This window comes from Nycticebus coucang, chromosome 18 (assembly GCF_027406575.1).
Source record: "Nycticebus coucang isolate mNycCou1 chromosome 18, mNycCou1.pri, whole genome shotgun sequence".
Lineage (NCBI taxonomy): Eukaryota > Metazoa > Chordata > Mammalia > Primates > Lorisidae > Nycticebus > Nycticebus coucang.
This window is the reverse complement of record NC_069797.1, coordinates 78,659,343-78,681,884: the sequence shown is the minus strand read 5'-3', so window position 1 is coordinate 78,681,884 and position 22,542 is coordinate 78,659,343. Positions and strand designations below refer to the sequence as shown.

Below are 22,542 nucleotides of genomic sequence, written 5' to 3'. Positions count from 1 at the left end.
CCACGGGCCATGGGAATTCTCCAGGCCACATCTTAATGCTGTGACGTGGTGACCAACACCCAGCCCAGTTTTAGGCTGGGGCACCACTGCCAGCCAGTGAACACCTCACACCATGCTGCCCGGCACAGGGCTCCTGCCATCTGTGGATGGCAGGGCCTGAGCACAGGCCCAGCACGCAGCAGGCACAGACATGCCCTGTGACCAGACAGGCTCCCGGTAGGTACAAGAGGCCTCCGGATGTGGGGCGGCTGCACAGCCTGGCCAGGCTCGGAGCCTAGAGTTTGGAGGGGTCAGACCACAAACACCACCACAGCTGAGGCCTCGGCTCCTGGGGCCAGGGACAGGCTCACCTGGCAAGTCAGCCACACGAAGGAAGAGCAAGGCTCTCCTGGGGGCTGTGTCCTGTTGCTTGCTGCGGTGACAGTGTCACTGCAGACAGCCCGCCCTCATCAGAAGCCTGTGACACTACCGTATGATGCGACTGGCCCTGCTACCCTGCACAGCCAGGGGCAGCACAAAGAGGGTGCACGACCCCTCCACGTGGGCGGCACTGGCGAGAGCACTGGAGCCCTCTGCCACCTGCCCAGGTGTGCACTGTGCCTGAGCACAGGTATGTCAGGACTCTGGCTGCCTCCCGCTTGTCTCCCCAGCCAGCTCTGGGCTGTCAGCAAGTGTAACATGCTCAGGTGCCTGCCCCCCCACCCCAGGGGACCACCGACAGTTGTTGGGGAGTGAGACGGGACAGGCCCCCTCCACCAATATAAAGAAAGTACAGTCACACGTGCAACCCAAGGCCCGGCAGCCACAGGACACCCCACTGCCCTGTGGTCCCCAGTGCTGCAGAGCAGGAAGCAGGAGTGCTGCTCGGCGCCTCTGCACATTTTCGGATTCCCAGCCACACACAGGAAGCACTGCCCCACCACCAGGCTGCCCGTCCTCCCCTGCACCACTGCTGGGGCTCTCTGGCCACTGGGACAGTGAGTGTCTGCCTGTGACAGGATTGGCCTAGAGAACTGAGACCCCGCTGGACACTGCAGTCACCAGAGCACCAAGAACCGTGAGGAGGCTGAGCGGCTGCCCCGGCACATGGTGGGCAGCTGCTCCCTCTGTAATTACGCTGCCCTAACAGAGGGGAGGGATTTCTGAGAAGCCAGAGCCGACCAGCAGACAGCCACGTGTGGGCGGCTGCCAACTTAGGGATTAGAAGGGCTGTGAGAAAATTCCGGAACTTGGAGCAGCCCTCCCAACTAAGCAGCTCACAGCAGTCGCAGCATCAAAGCAAAGCCTTGAGAGTCAACTGCGGAGTCCTTCTCACCACAGGAGAAAGAGGACTCCACCTGAGGTGCAAGCACAGTCCTCCCACGCGGGCACTGTGCGGGAGCTGCGGGCGCCAGAGGCCAACTCGACCAAAGGCTGGCACCGCCCCAGCCGGGCCTGCTCCACCGGTGGCCAGGACAAAGAGCCAGCTGGTTACAGCAAAGGTGGCCATGACCCAAGAGTGGGGAGCTCCCGTGGCCGCCATGCGCTGCAGGTTCCACTTCCCAACACAGTGCACATCTGGGGACCCGGCTCTGTGCAGAGACTCTTGAAAGGAAGGACGATGCTCAGGCTCCCCAGGGAAGGGGAGGACCAGGTACAGCCATCAGATGGGTGGGTGCAGGGTGGCCCTATGTCCTCCTACAGAGGAGCTTCTGCCACACAGGGGGAGGAGGCCAGAAGAACTCGAGAGCAAAGGTGAGGGTCAGTCAGAGGACAGGGACAGCCAGGGCTACACCAGAGGCCCCAGTAGGGAGTCAGCAGCGAGAGGGCAGGCTGAAGCCCACTCTGCTGGGTATCAAGGTCAAATCCCTGACCACCAGCTCTGTCTCTCAGAGGAGCTTGGTCTGAGCAGATAACCTCCCTAGCACGGCCAGGCTCCACCTCCCTGGCTCTGATGCACCCAAGGTGGCAGCAACATCACCTTCTGTCTCTCCCCCAGGGCTGGAGAGAGGAAGAGAGGCAAATTTAACAGCCCACAGAATACAAATTACTAGTGGAGAAGCTCAGCTCATGATGATGAGGCCCAGCCCCCAGGAGACACACACAGGTACCACCCAACAACACAGCTTGCCAACACATAAAGCAAAGACCACCAAGGCCAGGTGGCTGCTGTGCCTCTCACTCATCCACAGTGGCTTCTGCGGATGCCACAGGGCTGTAGCCTGCGGACCAGTAAGCTTCCTGGCACCCGCAGACCAGCTCACTTAGAGCAAGACCTGCTAGGAATGCCACAACTGGCCCTTAAGAAGAATGAAAACCGTGTTTAAACATCTGTCTATGGAATATCCTGTGGCAGGGGCAACGACACGGATGGGTCCTAAGACAGAGTGGGAAGAGCAGGTGTGCAGGCAGCTCCGTCTTCCCACGTCGAGACACACCCCCTGCCATCTACCCTCTCAGCCTTGCCACCGTCTCCACGCCAGACTTCCCTGGTTTCTGCAAAAACACCTGTGTCCACCTCACACCTCTGCGCTCACCCTTTGCCCCTTTTCTCTACCCTTCCCTGTGTCCCCAGTTCTCCTGGCTGTGGGGCAGGTCCCCAGCTGCAGCCCAAGGCTGAGTCAGGAAAGGCTTTGTCTGTAATGCCCCCACACCTGCCCCCAGGTATTTCAAAACACATAGGACAAAGATCTCAAAAGCTTCTAGAGAGGGAAAAACAAAAACATTCACATTATATGTAATCATTACTGTGGTTTAAAAAAATTAGAAAAAAAAAAAACACTCACATTTAAAAACAGCAGCATCACAGTGACATCCAGCACAGCCCGGTGGGAGCTGGAGGAGGGTGAAGGTCTTCCCCACCTGGATTCTGAGCCAGCTAAGCCGGCAGTGCCAGGTAGAAAACACCTGCAGCACACACAGCTCACAAACACTTCCCGGCTATCCGCTCAGGAACCTTAAAAGAAATAGATGATTCCCTCTAATGGAGGAGTAAAGCAGCAGCAGAGAACACGTGGCCGCCAACCCAGCAGGCAGGAGGGGCCACGGCAGGCCCCAGGGGAAGCGGCCTCCCAGACGGAGCAGGAACCCCAGGAGTTCCAGAGAAGAAACAAATGGACAGACTGCCTGAGACAGACGACAGCGAGAAAGAATCTGTGAACTCAGTCTGGGGGCTTGGGAAAAATTAATGACAGTTCCTCAAAAACAAAGCGAATGAAGAAGTGAGGCAATTGTCAGCTCTAGAAAAACCATCATCAAGCTAAAAATCATAACCAGAAGTCACAGCAACGAAAACCTACGAACAGTAACACAAAAACAGCTGGTCAACTGAACGTATTCGTTAAAATTAAATACTTTGGTTCTAAAAACTCTATTTCAGGGCTGAGTGCGCTGGCTCAGGCTTGTAATCCCAGGACTCTGGGAGGCCGAGGCAGGTGGATTACCTGAGCTCTGGAGTTCAAGACTGAACTAGAGAGAGACGTCGTCCCTAAAAAACAAATGAGCAAACACTATTATAAAAATGAAAGCCCAACCAGGTTAGAAAAAAATTATTTGCAAGATATACACCCAATAAAGGACTTCTATCCAAGGTATACAACTTGTTAAGTCAGTTAAAACAAAAACACGAATAAAATAAAAAAGGGAAAGACTATAGCAGATATTTCATTAAAGAAAAACAAATGGCAAATAAGGCAGGAAAAGACGCTCAGCATCTCTAGGTAATCAGAAAGTGCAAATTGGGCAACCCCCAGATGCTCCTCAGCAGATGACCGGATGGGGGCACACCCAGCCCAGAAGGGCGCTCAGCACGCGAGGTGACTGAGCCCTGACTCACAGAACGGCACGGACGAATCTTACAATAGTGACACAGACTGTGAGAAGCCAGACCAAAGAAGAATGCAAACCACATGCTTCCACCTATGTGAAACCCCAGCAGCCGTGCTGCACTCATCACAGAGACAGACACTGCCCGTCAGCCATACCTGCAGTGGGAGGGAGGGAGGGGCCCAGGAACAGGGAAGCTCACTGTGTGATCGTGGCAACAGCTCCATGAGTGTGTGCACATGTCAAAACCCATCTCCTTACACGCTTTTTGTATGTTTAGAGACAGGGTCTTACTCTGATGCCTGGCCTGGAGTACCATAGAGTCATCACAGCTCACTGTAGCCATCAACTCCTGGGCTCAAGCCATCCTCCTGCCTTGGCCTCCCAAAGCGCAGGGACTACAGGCCTGAAGCCATCACACTCAGCCATGTTATAAGCTTAAATAATGTGCAGTTTCCTGTACTTTGGCTATCCCTCAATAAGGCTGTTAAGAAGTCGTCAGGCCGGGCACGGTGCCTCACACCTGTAATCCCAGCACTCTGGGAGGCCGAGGTGGGTGGATTACCCGAGCGCAAGAGTTTGAGACCAGCCTGAACAAGAGCAAGACCTCATCTCTACTAAAAATAGAAAAACTAGGGGCGGCACCTGTGGCTCAAAGGGGTAGGGCACTAACCCCATATGCTGGAGGTGGCGGGTTCAGACCTAGCCCCGGCCAAAAACTGAAAAAAAAAAATAGAAAAACTAAGCGGGAATTGTGACAGGTGCCTACTCACCTGTCTACTCAGGAGGCTGAGGCAACAGGATTGCTCAAGCCCAGGAGTCTGAGGTTCCTGTGAGATTTGATACCACAGCACTCTACCCAGGACACAGAGTGAGACTCTATCTCAAAAAAGGAAAAAAGTCAGCTTGTCACCCATAGCTCAGTGGTTAGGGCATTGGCCACATACATTAGGGCTGGTGGGTTTGAACCTGGCCCAGGCCAGCTAAACAACAATGACAACTGCAACCAAAAAATAGCCGGCGTTGTGGCAGGTGCCTGGAGTCCCAGCTACTGGGGAGGCTGAGGCCAGAGAATTGCTTAAGCCCAGGAGTTGGAGGTTGCTGTGAGCTGTGACACCACAGCATTCTACTGAGGGCAACATACGGAGACTCTAACTCAAAAAAAGAAAAAAAAAAAAGTCATCTGGGCAGCACCTGTGGCTCAAGGAGTAGGGTGCCGGTCCCATATGCCGGAGGTGGCGGGTTCAAACCCAGCCCCGGCCAAAAACCACAAAAAAAAAAAAAAGTCATCATTAATATTCTATATGTCTTAGCCTGAAAAAGATTTATATCATCATCCCAGGAGTACAAACACCGTACACTGATTTAAGCCAAAACTACAAATAATTCTATTGGGTGGGGCAAGTAGACAGGACAAGAAAGCCAAATCAGAACCTTCCACAAGAATTTACCAATCTCTAAAATGTTAAGAGGTGGGGAGATTTCCAGCACAAAGGGGCCTTTTCAGACACTAGGAAGCAAACTCTGAGACAGGGGCAGGTGCAGCTGCCTTGGGGAAGTGAGTCCCAGCACAGTAAGGAGGGGGCGGGGGGGGAACCGACTTGTCTCTGAACCATGGGGGGGGTTTGGTAAGAATTCAGCTTGACACCCCCGACCCAGAGTTCCACTCCTAGATACGTGCCTGAGATAAACAACACATAAGCTGTGTGTAAACATCCACGGGAGCATTATTCACAATGGCCGAGAGGGGGAGGCGCCACGGACTTCACTGACAGAGATGGAGAAACGACGTTCTGTCCACACAAGGAGTGTAACTGTGCTGTGAACGGGAGCCAAGCGCCAGCCCCGCACGTCAGGAAGAGGACTCACAACACACAGGCCATGCATTGCATCAAGCTGTTCACAGGGAACGCCCAGAACAGGGAGACCCACAGGGACAGGCACGGATTAGGGCTGGGGGGGGGGGGGGCAACTAGGGAGTGACCACTTAAGGGGTGCTGGTTTCCTTTTCGGGTGATGGAAAACATTTTAGAGTTAGAGCATGGTAATGGTTGCAAACGCTGAAAACTGCTGAATTCTACACCCAGAATGGCAATGGTGCAGCACGTGAATTAAGTCAGTATAGTCGTTAACAAAAGAAAAAACTCGCACTCCTGGGGCAAGGGGCTCCACTGCCCTGCAGGGGACCACAGAAGCCCATATGCAGGGACCTGGCTCAAGTCAGAGCCCCAGGCTCTCCTCCCTCCCCACACCTCTCTTGCCCTGCAGTGAGCAGTTCTATAATCTCCTGCAGTGTCAGACATGCCCACTCCTGCACTGCGGTGACGCTTCCCTGGCAGACCCCTATGGTGTGTGACCCCAGGGAGAGGCACAGGGTCCTCCCTTTCACACACACAGCTTCCCTCTATGGAGGGAGAAGGCCAGAGCTCAGGGCAGGCCCCCACGAGCCACTAACATCCACCTCACCGGCCAGGCTGAGCCCAAGCACCTGACTGTAGCTGGACGCCCAGCGACCCCACCCTCCTCCCTGACTGCAGCTGGATGACCAGTGACCCCACCCTCCTCCCTGGCCCTGGTCGGCCCCATGGTTTCCTCTGTCAACACAGCATGGCTCACAGAGTCACAAGACCCAGGCACACGCCCCAGCTGGCCTCCCTGAGGGAGCGAGCGGTGCTTACTGCACTCACCCGGGACACCTGGGCTTGTCCTCTACGTCCCAAAGGAGGGGTGCAGAGGCACGCACAGCCCACAGCCCACTGGCCACATCCGCTGCAGGACACTGTGAGATGCATGAAAATGAGGGCAGTTCAGGGGGTCTCTGCTCGAGAGCCACAGCTCAGGGGAGTTGAACTGACAGACATGAAAGAAACCCAGAACCTGGACGGCTGGGCAAGGGAGGTGGGCAGGGGAGACAGCAGGAGGGGAGGGGCTCCCAGACGCACAGACCACCTCCTGGGACGGCGGCTGCAGGGAAGCTGTGTGAACAAGCAAGCCTGTCCCTTGTGGCCAAGGGGCAGAAGAATCCAAGTGGTTTCCCCACAGGTTCCGGTTTTCCCACCCATCAAAGGCTGCTCAGCCACGATCTGCCCGGCAGCAGCAGGTGAGCCCCAGGTCTCCCTGATAGGCAGAGATCTCAGCCATATGGCACCGCCACCCTAGATCAGGGGGCCACAGAACATGGACTGCGCCCGTCTTTACAAGAAAACTAAAAAACTCAGCTAGGCTCCTGTAGTCCCAGCTACTCCACTGGCTGAGGCAGGAGGATTGCCTGGCCCAGGAGTTTGAAGCTGAAGTGAGCTGTGACGACATCACTGAATTCCAGCCTGGGCGACAGAGTGAGGCCCTGTCTCAAAAAGAAGAGAGGGGAAGGGGAAGGTAAGGAGGGACAATCCACCCTGAACTCCACCTGCTAACGCCTCTGTGGTCTCTACCACGAGATGTGGCCTAAACAAGACTGGGATCACCCCACAGTGTGGGTCTGCATCTTTTCACTTTTTTTTTTTAAGAGCTAGGCCTCGCTGTGTTGCCCAGGCTGGCCCTGAACTTCTGGACTCAAGTGACTCTCCTGCATCAGCCTTCAGAGGAACTGGGACCACAGACAGGCACCACAAGACCTAGCTCTGTCTTCACCAACTTCTGGCAGGAAATTCCCCCCGTGTCATCAAATACCATCATCTGAGTAACTTCTGCACACATCCCCTAGGCTGGGCTTTCAACTTCTACCTGAACACCTTCAGATGTGGACTTGCCCCATGTCCTCACCCTGGGCCTCGCTCCTCAGGGACAGGGCTCCCTAGCGTGAGCTCTGAGCAGTGCCCCAAGGATGCCCGGCACCCCATCTCAGCAGGGGGCATCCCCACCAGCTCTCAGAGTTACTGGCATTTTACCAAACTTTTGCTTTGACAGGTAAATCCTGATCCCAAATCAGACCAGAAGCCAGGCCAGTGGCTCCCACCTGTAATCCCAGCACTGTAGGAGGCCGAGGTGGGTGGAATGCCTGAGCTCATGAGTTCAAGACCAGCCTAAGCCAGAGTGAGACCTCATCTCTAAAAAACAGCCAGGCGTTGTGGCAGGTGCCTGTAATCCCAGCTACTCGGGAGGGTGAGGCAAGAGGACTGCTTGAGCCCAAGTGTTTGAGGTTGCTGTGAGCTATGATGCCATAGCACTCTACCGAGGGTGATGAAGTAAGACTCTGTCTTAAAATATATATATATATATATATCAGACAAGGACCAAATGTGGGACAGGACCCCAAACCTGCCTGAGTATGTCAGATAACTTCAGGGATGTCCATAGCGCTTGCAGAGTCTGGGGTCTTACCGAGTTCTTTGGAGCCCTGGCTCTCGCTGGCCAGCTCCCCCATCTTCACTAGGGCATCGAAGTAGCCTTTGGCAGCGTACGTCACACCTGAGAGAGAAAAGCAGGGGTGTTCACATCCTTCCCCAGGGACTGACAGACCCCCACGGCACTCCCAGCACCCGCAAGTGCCTGGACGGGCTTGGAGAGCACTGCGCCCTGTTTCTGGCTGCTGTAGCCCTGCCTGTGGCTGGCACTGTCATCTCATGCAGTCATGAAGCTCCTTTCAGCTGGGGGGATAGGAGGGGGGCACTCACTGCGACTGCACTTCGGGGGACAAAGCACCATCCTGGCAAGGCAACAGGGAAGCCCAGGGGCAGCCATTTCGCCAGTGACCCCCGAGCCAAACCTGAGGAGAACAGACTCTCTATTTCCTGGTCCACAGCTGGGGGTAGCATCCCGGGGCACTGCCCACCACCCCAGACCACAAACTCTGCTCTAATCGGAAACAGGGCGGGATGCTCAGAGCCGCTGACCCCTGCCCCAGCAGCCACATGGGCCATAGCAAACACCAGGAACAGCTGGCCAGGCCACCTCCTCTGTCCATGACCCTGCCCCACTGTCAGGCCTGATGAGGTGGCAGCCCAGGGACAGCAGAGCCTGGGGGTAGCCACCAGCGGTGCAACTACGCTTTCTTTTTTTTTTTTTTTTTGTAGAGACAGAGTCTCACTGTACTGCCCTCAGGTTGAGTGCTGTGGCATCACACAGCTCATAGCAACCTCTAACTCTTGGGCTTCCGCGATTCTCTTGCCTCAGCCTCCTGAGTAGCTAGGACTACAGGCGCACGCCACAACGCCCGGCTATTTTTCTGTTGCGGTTTGGCCGGGCCTGGGTCCGAACCCGCCACCCTCGGCATATGGGGTCGGCGCCCTACTCCATGAGCCACAGGCGCCGCCCTGCAACTACGCTTTCTAATCTGCTTTCTACGGAACCAGTTAGGGGCTTATAACTGAGCATGCTACCAGATTTTATTCACACAGTTTTCAATTAGGGGCACACGATTTGTACTGCCGCACAAGACCATGTCCCCAGAGGACTGGAGTGCTGCTGCTGCTAGGAGGTGTGGACTTCCTAAAATAAGTGAAGGGAACACAGTGGCCTGGACGGCTGCGAGTTCCTCTGAGCACCGAGGCCAACAGGAGGAGAAAGTAGACCACCCGTCCCAGCCATGCTCAGCTGCACAACCTCCTGGGCACCCTGAGGGGATCGGGAAGGCCAGAGGGAACTGGGCCTCAGCCTCAGGGAGCCAGACAAGGACAGGCTGGAATTCCATGGCACCATCCTTTCCTGCATGGAGGGAGGTCAGACCCAGCTGGGCAGATGAGAAGTGCTGGCATCACTGACATCAGCTTTCCTGGGAGGAACAGATGGCTCTGTGCTGTGCCCAGAGCCCACAGGAATGCCAAGGTCGAGACCCTCTGCCCCAACCTGGCCATGCCTCCACCTGCTGCTTCCATTCAGAGCCTCTTCCCAGTCAACAACCCCTCGGCCAGAGGCAGAGTCAACTCCGCCGGGACACAGAACAGCCACCCACAAGACAGGCGGCACTGCAGCCGGTGATTCAGACACCTCTGCTAGGACAGCCCTCCCAGGACTCTGCCAACTCCTACCGCCACACCAAGGCACTCCTGCCCTGGGTGGGGACAAGGTATCCACTGCAGCCTGGGGGTCTGGGTTGTCCTTAGAAACCCACATGCTGGTTCACCCCTTAAGGCAATTCTGATGGGAGAGAACTGTCCCCATGAGCCAGTGAGCTTCCTGTGCTAGGACCCTGGGGGCTGTATTACTAGTGGCCTGGTGGGTGGGGAAAGAGACAGCAGTGGTCCCTGGGACCCTGCTGCCGAACCCCTGCTATGGGCGCTGCAGGCAGGCACAGCCCTGGGCGCTCCCCATGAGGAAACACCAGCTCACCCAGAGCTGCTGGCCAGGCCAGGGACAGAGAAATATGGTCCCCCACACTCCCAGAAGGGTGGGCTGCTCTCTGCCACAGCTAGTGATGAACACAGTCTATGCAGGGGCCCACAGCCACCCCTACTGCAGGGCCAGCCCTGCCCCAGAAGCCCTTAGAAGAACAGACCAGGGCACAGGAGGCTGCCTGGTAGGACTGCCTGGCGGAGGCCCTCTCTGTAGCAGGAGGACCCTCTGTTCTTCACTGGACATGGCAGGCAGCCCTGCCTGGAGACCTGGCCTGGGACAGCCCTCCTGCCAGATGCCCAGTCGGGATACTTTGCTCCCCAGGGACAATGGGGCCAGGCTGGTGGAGGTGCCAAGGGCTAACCAACTCCCACCCTTCCTTGCCACCTCCAACCTGGGCCCCACCCAACAAAGTCTGATCTCCATATCAGACAACAGACCCACACATGGACGTCAGGTTACCCTGTAGCTGTGCTGGCTGAGAGGGGCACACACTGCGGATGGCAATTTCCTCCCTGGGGTGTTGGGGATGGGCTCTGCCTATAATGCCACTGCCGTTGGAGGGACAGCCCAACACCCTGCCCAGCCAGACGCGGTCAAGGTCATAGGAGGGCAGGGTCAGTGTCCACCAATAGCAGATCCCCAACCATAGCCCTGATGGTCAGCCCCAAGGTCCTTTCTTGAACTGGGCAAGCAGGGGTGGAGGGGGTCTCAAGACTGTGAGCACACAGGTGGAACCCTGTGGCCACCAGACCCCCTGTGCCCTCTCCCTGGCTGTCTTGGAGCAGGAACCACAGGGCGCTTGTTCCTCAGGAGCCACCAAAGCCAGAGTAGGTACCAAGGACCCCACAGCTTCCACACACTCCCCACACCTTGTCTCTAGGTACTGAGCGTGTCACCACAGCCACAGGGTAGGACGGGCCGCACAGCCAGGGGTGTGCTGTCCCTGTGACAGTGGAGACAGGCTTAGAGCTCACAGGCTGCACCTGCACTCAGCACCTCTCTTGGGTTCTGTTTCTGGAACAGAAGGCCTCCTTCTGCTCAGGCCCCACGGGGCCGCGCCAAGGTCCAGCCGCTGAGCCAGGACTGGCGCCCAGCACGGGTGGCTCCCCCCTGGGCCCGAGACCACCAGCCCTACCTGCTAGGGCTTTCTCGTAGTTCTTCCCCATGGCGATGAAGTTCCGCAGGCTGGGGTTAAACTGCTCCATGATGGTCTGCAGGGAGCAGAGACACAGGTGTTACTGGCATGGGCCGCCCAGAGGCCACTGCAGAAAACCCATGTGGCATCATCCCCCAGGCCCAAGGCTGCAGACCCTGAGGTCAAACCACCCATGCCCCATGGCCGCCCTTCTAAGCCCACTTCCCTGTCTGTACGATGAGGATAAAGGACGGAGCGCACGGACTCATCTGCAGAGTGCTTGCACAGCCGCGCGGGCACGCACACGGCACTCACACTCACTGCCAAGGTGCTGCTACCCACTGGCAGGCTGAGTCAGCCCCAAAGGGTCCCCTGCCGGCCACACACAATCACTCAGCAGTGCCAGGGGCCCCCTCCCACTAAAATCCTAACCCAACACACCAATTACCAAGCCTCAGCTCTGATTAGTGGGCGCTGGGCCTGATTTGCAAACACCCGGCTATGAATAATCCCACGGGCCCCGGTCTGTTTGCCCGATGGACTGGCGTCTCCGTGCCAATACCAGCAGCTCTCAGACTCAAGAAATTAGATTTCACTGTGAAGGCCAAATAAATGTTTTAATTACAAGGCATACAAACAGGCGCACACAAACAGCCAGACGAGAATTCTGCCGGCATAACACACACTGCCTGTCAACAGCCACCCAGCAGCCAGGACCCCGAGGGGCTGAAAGGGGCCTGTTGCAGCCCAGTCTTCCGGACTTGGGTACCACATGAGCCTGATTCTCCCCAGCATGGGAGGAGACTCAGGGGCCCCACCACTCTGCCCGCCCTGCAGGACAGCTTAGGGATGAGAAAGCCCCTTACCATTGTGGGACCTGGTTCCATCTGCCCACCCCAAGGACAGGGCCCTCCCAGATGGAAGGCAGGCACTGTGGGGACAGCAGAGCCATGAGCTGGAGCATGGATACAGCAACAGGGCAGGATGGTGCCAGGGACCATGTTTAACGATCCCCCTGGCTGCACAGAGTAGATGAGACATACCCTAGGGGACCTGCCAGGAGGCTATGGGAAGCCAGAGGGCACCACACTGGCCTCCAGTCTGGGACTGGGGACACGGTGGCTGTGCAGGATGAACACCAGGCCATGGACGCAGGCATCTGATGAGGTAAGCCCAGGAGCTCTGAGATCTGGGCAGAGATGCCACTCAGGTGGCAGGACACACGGGACCTCACGTCCAGGACAATTCCAAGTGGGAGACTCAGCCTGGGAGTTATGGGCCAGGTGAGCCTTGCAGCCCTGCCACAGTGACAGTCAGGATGAGAATGGCAGTCGCCGGGGGTGGGAGGTGCTTCCAGCCCATGTGTTACAACAAGACAGAAGCAGATGGCAGCCAGGTGAGGGCAGGCATGGCCCGACGTGGCATTCTGGGTGTGTGCACAGCTGTGTTTTTTGTGTGTGCACTCCGGTGCACATGTGGGCACAAACATTTGTGTGCCTGTGTACTGAGCTGTGACAAACATGTTCCCGATGTGTGTGACAGGTTTGAAGACACTGCAGAGGGCAGGTGGAAGAGCCAGCCCCCCACTCCTGAGAGCTGCGCTCGGCTCCAAGACCACCACCCGTAGGAGCAGGAGGAGGATTAACCCAAGACCCACCCTTGGAGCTCCGTTAACATCCTGAGTGACAGGAGCAAACAGGTCGGGAGCCACCCAAGGCCACACCTTCTGCATGATACATGGACCTGACCTCTCACTTCCGCAGCACAGCAGCTGAGCTCACACGCAGGAACAAAGGAGCACCAGCCAGGCCCCCGGGCACAGCCGGTCTCAGCCCAAAGGTAGGGCAGAGGCACAAATGCTATTTAGCTGGCATTCGGAGGGACAGGTGCCCTCCTTCCCTGGAGGAAGGGCCAAGTCCTTCTTCCAGCTCTCATCCAAACACCTGGCACCCTGTGTCAGAGGAGCGAGCCTTCTGTGGCGCCCTGCCTTGGGCACTGATAGTGAATGTTGCCCAACCTCTTCTGTATTACACCCTCTCCAGGGAACCACAGGAGGGAGCCTGGTGGCCCAATGGCCTACCCTCTAGTGGGGGAATCCTCCTCTGCTGGGGGCTTCTTTGAGCCCCTGAATTCATCCCACCACCCCAGAGTTCATGCAGATGCTGTTCTGATCAGTGGACCACACAGATCCCAGGAAAAAAAACAAGACAGGCCCAAACTCAGCCTCACCCTCCTGCCCCACAGGACAGCCCACTGGGGGACTCTGGCCTGGGGCCCTGTGAAGGGTCATGGGAGCCTGTGGTAGCAGGCCCAGGCCCTCCAGGGAAGAATACCAAGTCAGCCCTCCTGAGCCCATGTCAGGAAACCAGTGCTTTGTTTTCAGACTCTTGGCTGGGGGCGGCTGAGCTCCCACACCCAGACATCCCGGGGCAGGTGCTATGGGTGGGGAAGCGAACAGGAGGGCACGCAGGGATGGAAGGCACGCTCAGAGCGAAGTGACCTTCAACCCTGCATGGGGGCCACCCAGGCACAGGGCTCTGAAGCCCAGCCGAGGATGCCCCGGGCTGCCCCGTGTTGTCCTCAAGCCTGTGGCCATGCCCCTGGCCTGGACAGAGAAGTCCCACACCATGAGCAATGACCACACTTCCTTCAAGCTCTAGCTGTGCTATGCAAGTAGAAGCCAACAACTACTGGAACCAAGCCGTCACACACTGTGTCTTGGGGTTTACTCCCTGGGGAGCCTTCATGAACCAAGGACCAGGTGCAGCACTGGCACATCCTCTCGCCTCTTCTGGGGATACCTGTGCTGGGTGCCTGCCTATGGGGGCTCCCGGACACACTGGGGCGCTCCCCCCACAGGAGGGGCGGGGGTGCCTGCTCAGTGAAGCTGGTGTGTCAGGCACGGTGCCCTCCTGCAGGGACACTCTCAAAGCTGGACATTCCCAGCTGGAGCCCTGTGGACTCCAGGCCTCTGCCACAATAGGGTGAATGGGAGGCCTGCACCTGCCAGCTGGACCAGCGGCTGTCACAGGACAGCCAGAAAGGGGTTAACCAACCATTTTGACTGCAACCAGGTCTGCCAGGCTGTCCCTCTCCTGTCTGGGGAAGGAAGGGTCAGCGGTCCTTGTCTTCACAGCAGGAGCTGCACCTAGGGCCCTGCTCTCCCGCCCAAGTCTGCCTGCTTGGACCTCTGTGCCCCTCAGCTGTCACACCTGGGGATGCCTCTCCCCAGCACCTCCCCACAAGGTTGCCACAAACAAAAAACAAAGTCTCCCTGCTGACAGGGGAAGTGATAACCCCATTTCCCCTCCAGTCCCCGCAGCAAAGGGGAGGGAAGGGGGCACGTCTGCCTATGCCCCACACACGGCACAAGGTGCACATGAGGCCTGGCTGAAGCATTCTCTCCACTCAAAACTCAGAGGAACAGAGAATGTGATGACCTGGGACTCCCCCGGTGGCCTGGAGAGGGAGTGGCAAAAGCCCACCCATTAGTGCCCGGTGGAGCCCAGAGTCCTGGCATCAATTCCGGGCCGGCCATTCAACCAAACTCGACCCCCTATGCATACTGGCCCCAATGTTGTCCCCAACAAGCCCTTGGGGGAGCCGTGTTGCAGCAGTATCAGAAAGGAAAGTAACGAGGTGACATGCTCCTGCCCCGTGTTCCTCCCCTGTGGGCCATCACCCAGGGACTGGTCACTGGAGACACCAGCTCCAGCTGCCTCCACCTCCTGCTTTCTCAACTCAGCAGGAGGAGCAGGCATCAGCTTTGAGGTGGCAGACGCAGGGGCCTCCGAAGCCCACCATATAGCCACTGCCCAGGCACAAGCGCTGCGCACACAGACAGCACCATGTATCATCCAACACATTGGTCTGGGCTCCCCTGGCAGGACCTGCCCAGGGTGCCAGGCTCCCAGGGAAGGGCCCATGAGATGCGGAGGAGCCCCAGGGCCACAGTGAGTCCCCAGGGAGCCGCCAGAAAGGCCCTGCAGTGGGTGTCCTCCTGGAGGACCTCCCAGAGCCTGCACACTCAGTCCTCATGGGGGCACAAGGGCCGCAAATGCTAACCCCCAGCACTGACGAGCTCAGAGCCTGCCTGAGGGTCCAGCTTGTGGTACCAGAAGAGGAGGCGTGGGAGTGGGAAGGGAGCCTGGGCGGGTTCTGTGGCCCTCTAAAAGCTGGGACATGTGCCCTGGGGGAATTCTAGGGCCCAGTGAATGCTGGGAGGGCTGCCTGGGGAGGCAGAATCTTGAGCCTTATAGACCCCTTATAGTATCTCACTTGGCTAGAGTCAGAGAAAAAGTATATGATTTAAAAAATGAGTGGACATATGGAAGCTTCCAGAAGGAAATGGCCCATGCGGTGAAGATGGGTATGTTAAGGGTACAGGAGCCTTCAGTACAGGCTCCTGAGAGAAAAAGGAACAAACCCAGCAGAACTCAGCTCCTCACAGCCTTCGTGGCCAGTGGGCTGCAGCAGGAGCACCACAGCCCAGGGAAGAAGGCCACAGTGCGGATCCCTGGGCACTCCCAGCCTCAGCCTGACCACCTCCAGTCAGGATACAGGCCCCAGAGTGCACTGGAGGCCGGGCAGGCCAGTCCCCGAGGGCTTTGCAACAGCCCAGACATCAGCAGAAGGTACTTTCCATGGAGGTCAGAGAGGAGCCCAGACAGCTCCAGAACCAGGGGGCTGCAGCCCCAACCGAGAGCAGCTGGTCAGGGGTCTCCAGGATACCAGAGGGCAGCCTCAGGGTAGCCTGCATGAACCAGGTTCCTGGGTGGGGCCATGTGACATGGGGGGGTGGCCTTCGGGGAGCTAGAGAAGAGACCAGGGGCTTCCATGATGTCCCAAACCCCTGGCAGCTCCCCAAGAAAGCCGCCAATACCCTAACACGGTGACTCTCGTGTCTTTGGGTGGCACCCAGATGTGATAGAAGGGATCAGGGTGGCCTCCAGGATGGGACCAGAGGCCACAGGACTCTTTCTCACACGTACCAGCTCCACTGACAGAGTGCCCAGAAGCCTGGAAGAGGGACCGGCCACAGCCAGCTCACAGCTGGAAATGCTCAGGACAAAAGACAAAGATCTGGCCACTGGAGCCTGGCCTGTCTGCCCTCCCCATGGTAGAAGGGTCATGGAGGCCCACGTATCTGGACCACAGGACCCCAAAGTCCCCAGGGTCCCACTCCCCTTTCGGGGTCACAGCAGCATTCACACCCCAGCTTTATCCTGGGGTCTATAAGGCTCAGGCACCCCAAGTCTGAGACCTCGTGGGCCTTACACACAGGAGCCTGAGTCCAGCATGCTGGAGAAGCTGGCCATACTATCAGTCCCGTGGGGAGAGGCCCCCCCAGCCACAGAGCAGCAGGGTCTGAACGGGACCAAACAGCCTGGCCACTTCCTTCCTGTCCAAAGGCATATCCTGCCCTCCCAAAGGCAGTGGAGACACAGCCGCCAGCAGACGATGTCCAGCCAGCCTGGCCTGGGGCACGGAACTTACAACTGCTCAGCCTCAGAGGGCAGCCGGGTACACTTAAGTCGCTGCTTGCGCCTCGCACCACGCTGGGCGCTCCCAACTGACTACCGGACAGTGAAACCTGCGTGCCCCCAGGTCATCCTGTTGCCACAGCTAAGGGCTGCGACTTGACTGAGGTCAGAGAGAGAAAAACTATCAAGTGCTTGAAATACAATTGGCCTGAAAACAGCCAGCACCCGAGGTGACCCCCCAACGCTTGCCATGGAGGGAACTGCTCCCAAAACGTATTATACATTGAGGTCCTCACCCCAGTACCTTGGGGTGTGATTGTACTTAGAGAAAAGGCCTTTACTGAGCTAAAAAGGAAGCCACACGGGTGGGCCCCAGTCCCATATGTTTTTATGGGGGAAGGGGGTCCCAAACAGACACGAAGAGATGACTAAGGGAGGACGCAGGGACAAGACAGCACACAAACCAAGGAGAGAGGCCTCGGAGAAACCACTGTGCTCAGACCCCGACCTCAGACTCCCGGCCTCCAGGACTGGGAGGGTAAGAGCTGCTGTTTATATGCTAGGATACCACGTCAGCCCACTCTTGTGGGGAGGCACTGGCACTAGCTGTCCCGTTACTGCTGGTGACAGAACCAGGTCTGGCTCCTGTGCTGTGAGAACACACAAGGCTCCCGACCACCCTGCTCCGCCTGAGCCTCTGGGCTAGACTTAAGGCCAGTGTTGCTGCAGACACACAGGGGTAGACAGCTCAGCATGCTCAGGAACGGGTCCTCCTGAGGCTGACCCAGGCCAGGCAGCAAGATGTGCTAGCCCAAGAGGCTGTGGCCACAAACAGGACAAGAGGCCCTGGTGCCCAGGAGAGCAGACAGCAGGGAGTGGCTGCGGCGGGGCCTCCTGCTCCCCACACTGCCCTCTGTCCCACACTGACCATCACAGCCACCACTTGCCCAGTACCCTACATGCCAGGAAACATTCTACCACCTCACTGAGTTACTAATGAGAAAATCGGCGTGAAAGCTACGAAACCTGCCTGAAATCCTCGGGGCTCCTGGACAGACGGATGAACACAGCACATCGCAAAGCCACAGCCCTGGGGTCCCAGTGTAGGTCTGGCTCATATTCCAGCTCTGCCACACACAGCTGACGAGCAGGGACAGACTGCTGCACCTCGCAAGGTGCCCCAAGAAGCAGGGGCACCCAGGCCCCCTCCCCCCCAAGCAAGCATCAGGATAGTGAGGTTGTGCACGCAGAGCTCTGGGCATGGTGCCCGGTGCAAATGAGAGGACAAACGTCGTCATGGCCGCCCCAGACGGCTGCTCACCACCGACGTTCGCCACCAACATGGAGTGGAGTGCAACCCCGTACCCAAGCCCCAGTACCCCGACTTCACAGACACCTCCCAGTGGGGCTAGAGTGCAACCCCGTACCCAAGCCCCAGTACCCCGACTTCACGGACACCTCCCAGTGGGGCTGGGGTGCAACCCCGTACCCAAGACCCAGTACCCCGACTTCACAGCCACCTCCCAGTGGGGCTGGAACTCCTGTCATTCTGTTGCTGGCCTCAGTGCAGCCAGGGTTCTCTGTCCCCAGCATGGGGCTGCCATAGCCCTGGACTCCAGGATAGGCCAAGGCCCATGTACCACTATCCCTGGACCGCCCGAGGATGGGCCTCCCATGGCAAGGGTGGGACAGCCGCCCACGACAGAAATTGCACAACTGGCCCCCACAGGCACCCCTGGCTTACAAGCCATGCCAGGAAGCAGCAAGACCCCTCTGCTTGCTCTTGGCAGGGTCCATCTGACCACATTCTCTGGTTGCGATCCTAGCCCCACGGGGCCACCTCCTCCCACTCCACTGTCATCAGCCTGTGGGTTTCTTGGTGGCACAGATACCCGTGCTGCCCTGGCGCATCCTGCAATCTCTGTCTCCCCTCCCATCACCAGCAGCAGGCAGGACACGCACGCAGCCTCCACACAGTCCCCCGATGCCTGTGCCCCCAGCACAACCAGGCAGGGGCACACTTGGACGTCCCAGCCTGCAGGCCGTAGAAGGACCATCTGAAGGAGAAACAGGAGGCCTGGCTATGGGGTGAAAACCTGCTCATCAGGAAAATACGATAACAAAAATGGCACTGAAAGGGCTCAAAGGAAAATCCTGGAGATGTCCCATCCACGACACCCACCATGGCTCAGGGACGTGTGCTGGTGGCACCCAGCTGACAGCCGGAGCTGAAACTCCGCTCAGAAGCCAGACTCTGAATGTGAAAGAAGTTTCCGAAAAACCCTCCCAATGTGCTGTCTAAACAGGCCTGAAAGAACCGCTCTGGTGAGCTCAAAGCAGAGGGAGCGGGAGAAGCACCCCTGTGACAGTAGCCCCTTCCCTCCAGCTGTCCTCGGCATCTCACCTGGTCTTGTGACTGGAGACCTGTGGGCTCCAAGGCACCACGTGCAGATCACCTCACACTCAGCACCCTTGGGAGTCTTGTCTTGACAAAGAAGACCAAGACCAGCTCCGCTGGGCCCTGGGCAGGCCTGGTGTGTCCACTGCCCATGAGACTCAGTCAAGGTCACACAGCAGAGCCACAGACAGACCAGGCAGCCCAAGGGCCAGAAAGGATCTTTCAAGGCACAGCTGGCTCCAGACCTGCAGTGGGTGTCACTGCAGCAGGAAGGGCCCCAGGAAGGACTGATGCCTGGCCTCCCTGCTGGGTGACGCTTAGTGACAAGCCCTCACCTCCCCAGAGCCTCCACAGTCCCCTGGGCCTTCTGGTCCCCCTGGCACGGAACCAGCTCTGAGAGGCCCCCAGACACAGTAGGGCAAGCCAATTCCTGCCCATACTGCAGGCTGCCTGGGTCAGTTCCATGCCAGGGCCACGTCTTCAGCATCTGCCCACCCATGAGCCTTGGGAAAGAGGGGTTCCATCGCTTGGAGCCCGCCACCACCTCCAGGGACCCTTTGGGAGCCACTGCCCTGGGAGCAGACAGCTAAAGAGAGCAGATGCTTGGCAAAGGGGGGACAGCAGTTCACACATGAACTCTCCAGAATCCAGAAACCAAATTCATTCATTCCAAGTACTCACCGGTCATTGTCACAGGCTGAACATAGGTCCTGGGGATACATCAGTGAGCAGGACAGACCAAGTCCCCATGGTCATATAGCCAAACAGGCCTATACTACCAACCCTAGGTGCTAGGGGCACACCAAGTGGGGAGAAAAGAACATCCCCACTTAAGGGACACACCCAGGCCAACCGCTCAAGGGTCTGCAGGCACCTAGGCACCTCTGGGTGAGGCCCAAGCCACCTCACAGCTGCACAGGCAGTCAGGACGGGAATGAATCACAGCCCGGGGCAGTGAGAGTAGGTTGGAGGAAGGTGCCAGCTCCGTCCATGCTGCCTGTAATTACTTCGGGCGTCGACAGCCGGTCCCAGCATGGTCTGCAATGGGGGAGGCTGACAGCCACCCTGCATGGGTGCTCTGCAGTGGGGGGACAATTCTCCATCCTGAGGTGTCAAGAAAAACACTCAGATGGGAAGCCAGGACAACGCAGAGCAGACCCTGGCTGGGTGCATCTGCAGTCATGGCAAGAGGATAGCAGGCTGCCCCCAGCAGTAATGACCACGGGCAACGCCAGCCCAGGGCAGCAGGCTCAGGGCCACTTGAGGCTGGGCGGGGGCAAGCACAGAGGGCCAGCCCTGCTCACCATCCACTGCTCCCACAGTAACCCTCTCAGTGATCTGCTAACTGGGGGAAAAGGGGAGCCGCACCTCGGCCCTTCTGCCAGGCCACACACCAGTCCTCCCCAACAGGACTGCCCATCCTGGCCAGCTCAACTGGTGTTGCCCTTGGGGCCAGGACCTTTGGAAGTTTCAGTCCAAAACAAGGTAGCAACAAGAACACAGCTCCCAGCAGCAGCTAGCGTCTGCCCCTCCCCTCTAACTGTGGCTATGAAAGCTGAGTAGCACTGGCCTTCATTTTGACCTTGAACCTCAAGTCCACTAGGTCAGTCCTATGAGCAAGCTGATGTGGCCAACAAAGGAAACATGCTCCAGACAGGACCCACCAGGCCAGTGGATACAGATTAGGCAGCCTCCCAACCTCGCCTCATCTCCACACCCCTGGAACTGCTCAGTTACGTCCATCAACAAACCCTGACCACACACAACCACAAGCTGGGCACCAGGTGCCCAGGAGCCAACAGGAGAGCCGAGGCCTACAGAAGCTGGTCAGCTCAGAAGCCAGCATGACAGAGAAACTGTCCTTTGCTGCCCCGGCTTCTCTACAAAGGGGAACGGATCTGTACTGCCCCAGGAGATGAGGTCTGCTGAAACACTGGGGAGGGAACAGCTTGGCAGCACAGGTTAACAAGACTTCTAGAGGGAGGAAAGGAGCAGTGAGGACCCAGCTGTCATACGGGAAGACGGTACCCATGGGGTGTGCCTGGAGTTATGAAGCACTGTGTATACGAGTGCACACACATACACACACGTGCGCTCTCGTACACACAGAGCTGGGCATGGCACTGCAAAGCTGAAGCCCTGTCTCCTGCCCTGCAGGCAGACAGCTCTGGAGGTCTGTCAGAGATGCCACTTTGTCATCTCCAAATGGGGGGCCTCTGAGCTCTGTCCATCCCAGACACCAGGTTTCTGATGGCAGTCAATGGTACCAGGTCAATGCTCAGCTGCTCTGAAGATCAAGGTGGCCTGAGGTCAGTGGCAGGGTATGTGGAGGACCCGTGCTTCCCGCAGGTCTCCAAGACACCCACGGGGAGAGGCAGGTGCATGTGGTGGAGGAATGGGCCAGGCTCCCTTCCACACAGTACTCGACACCTACCGCCTGGTGCCAGCCCACCAATCATAGCAGAGGTGGCAAACCACTGGCTCTCAGCTCCAGGGACCCTGTGGCACCTGCTCCCTTGCAGGCAGTGGCAGCACTGGCTCCCCACCACAACTGCGGGTGAGGAGCATGATCTGGCGGGCTCTGGTGACCAACCTGCCCAAGGCCCAGTGGCCACAGCACTGTGAATGGTTTGGCCCAAGGCTTTAACAGGACAACAGGACCTGCTCCTCCCTAGTCTGCCCGCTCACCTTCTCTCAGCCTTAGGTCAGGCTGGGTCATAGGTTACCTGGGAGCCAGGGCTTCTCCTGGGATACAAGACCAAGAGAAAAACACCACCAGGAACCACAGCCAAAGGCCCCGTGGAGGGACAGGTCTACAGTCTTGTGCTGCCTTAATTCCAAACAGTGCATTCAGTCACGTGGGGGGCAGCAGATCCCCCCTCCAGTTCTCTGTTCCTGTCCAGGCCATCACCCAGGGCTGCACCGACCAAGCACCAGGCCTGGTCTAGGTGGAGGAAGGGGCCTTCTCGCCTCATTCTCTCCTCTCCTACAGGGGCCAGCACAGCCTGTGCCCCTCAAGCACTCTAGAGTGTGACCTCAGCAGACTTCAGGAAGCCATTCTACTCCTCTCCCCTCACCTTCCATGAAATTCCCCGAGGACACAGCTCCCAAGGGAACTGAGCCACCAGGAAAGAGGTCAAAGTCTGCGTTACAGATTCTCCCAGAGAGGAAAATCAAAACCGTACGTTCTATTCTCGCACTTTTAGTCAGTAAGGACTAGTGTCCTCCTTTGCCAAGGCAAACACCACTCAGAACTGCAGTGAGGCCATGCAGGGGCCTAACCAAACAGTCCAGCTGCATGGCAGGGTGATACCAAGCAGGCCACAGCCCAGCCACTCCAAGAGGCACAGCTAGGCCTCCTGCCAGCTGCCCACATGGGCACAGGAACCAAAGGGTGACAGAGTCAGCCCCATCCCAGGGGAAGACAGGGCACAATGCTGCCCACACGG

At 57.9% G+C, this 22,542-nt stretch overlaps 1 protein-coding gene across 5 annotated transcripts in view; it reads right to left on the bottom strand.

The window, feature by feature from the left end:
- The window catches only part of BAIAP2 (BAR/IMD domain containing adaptor protein 2), a 66,091-nt gene that overhangs the window by 41,194 nt on the left and 2,355 nt on the right, over positions 1 to 22,542 (bottom strand). For all 5 annotated transcript variants that reach the window (XR_008375662.1, XM_053570490.1, XM_053570493.1 and 2 more), the window contains exons 2-3: positions 11,213 to 11,288; positions 8,125 to 8,211 (exon numbers count right to left, since the gene is read on the bottom strand). Coding sequence is in view for 4 of the 5 variants with exons in the window: in XM_053570490.1 (XP_053426465.1) it covers positions 8,125 to 8,211; positions 11,213 to 11,288 (163 nt within the window). In the remaining variant the exon portion in view is untranslated. The remainder of the gene's footprint in view (positions 1 to 8,124; positions 8,212 to 11,212; positions 11,289 to 22,542) is intronic.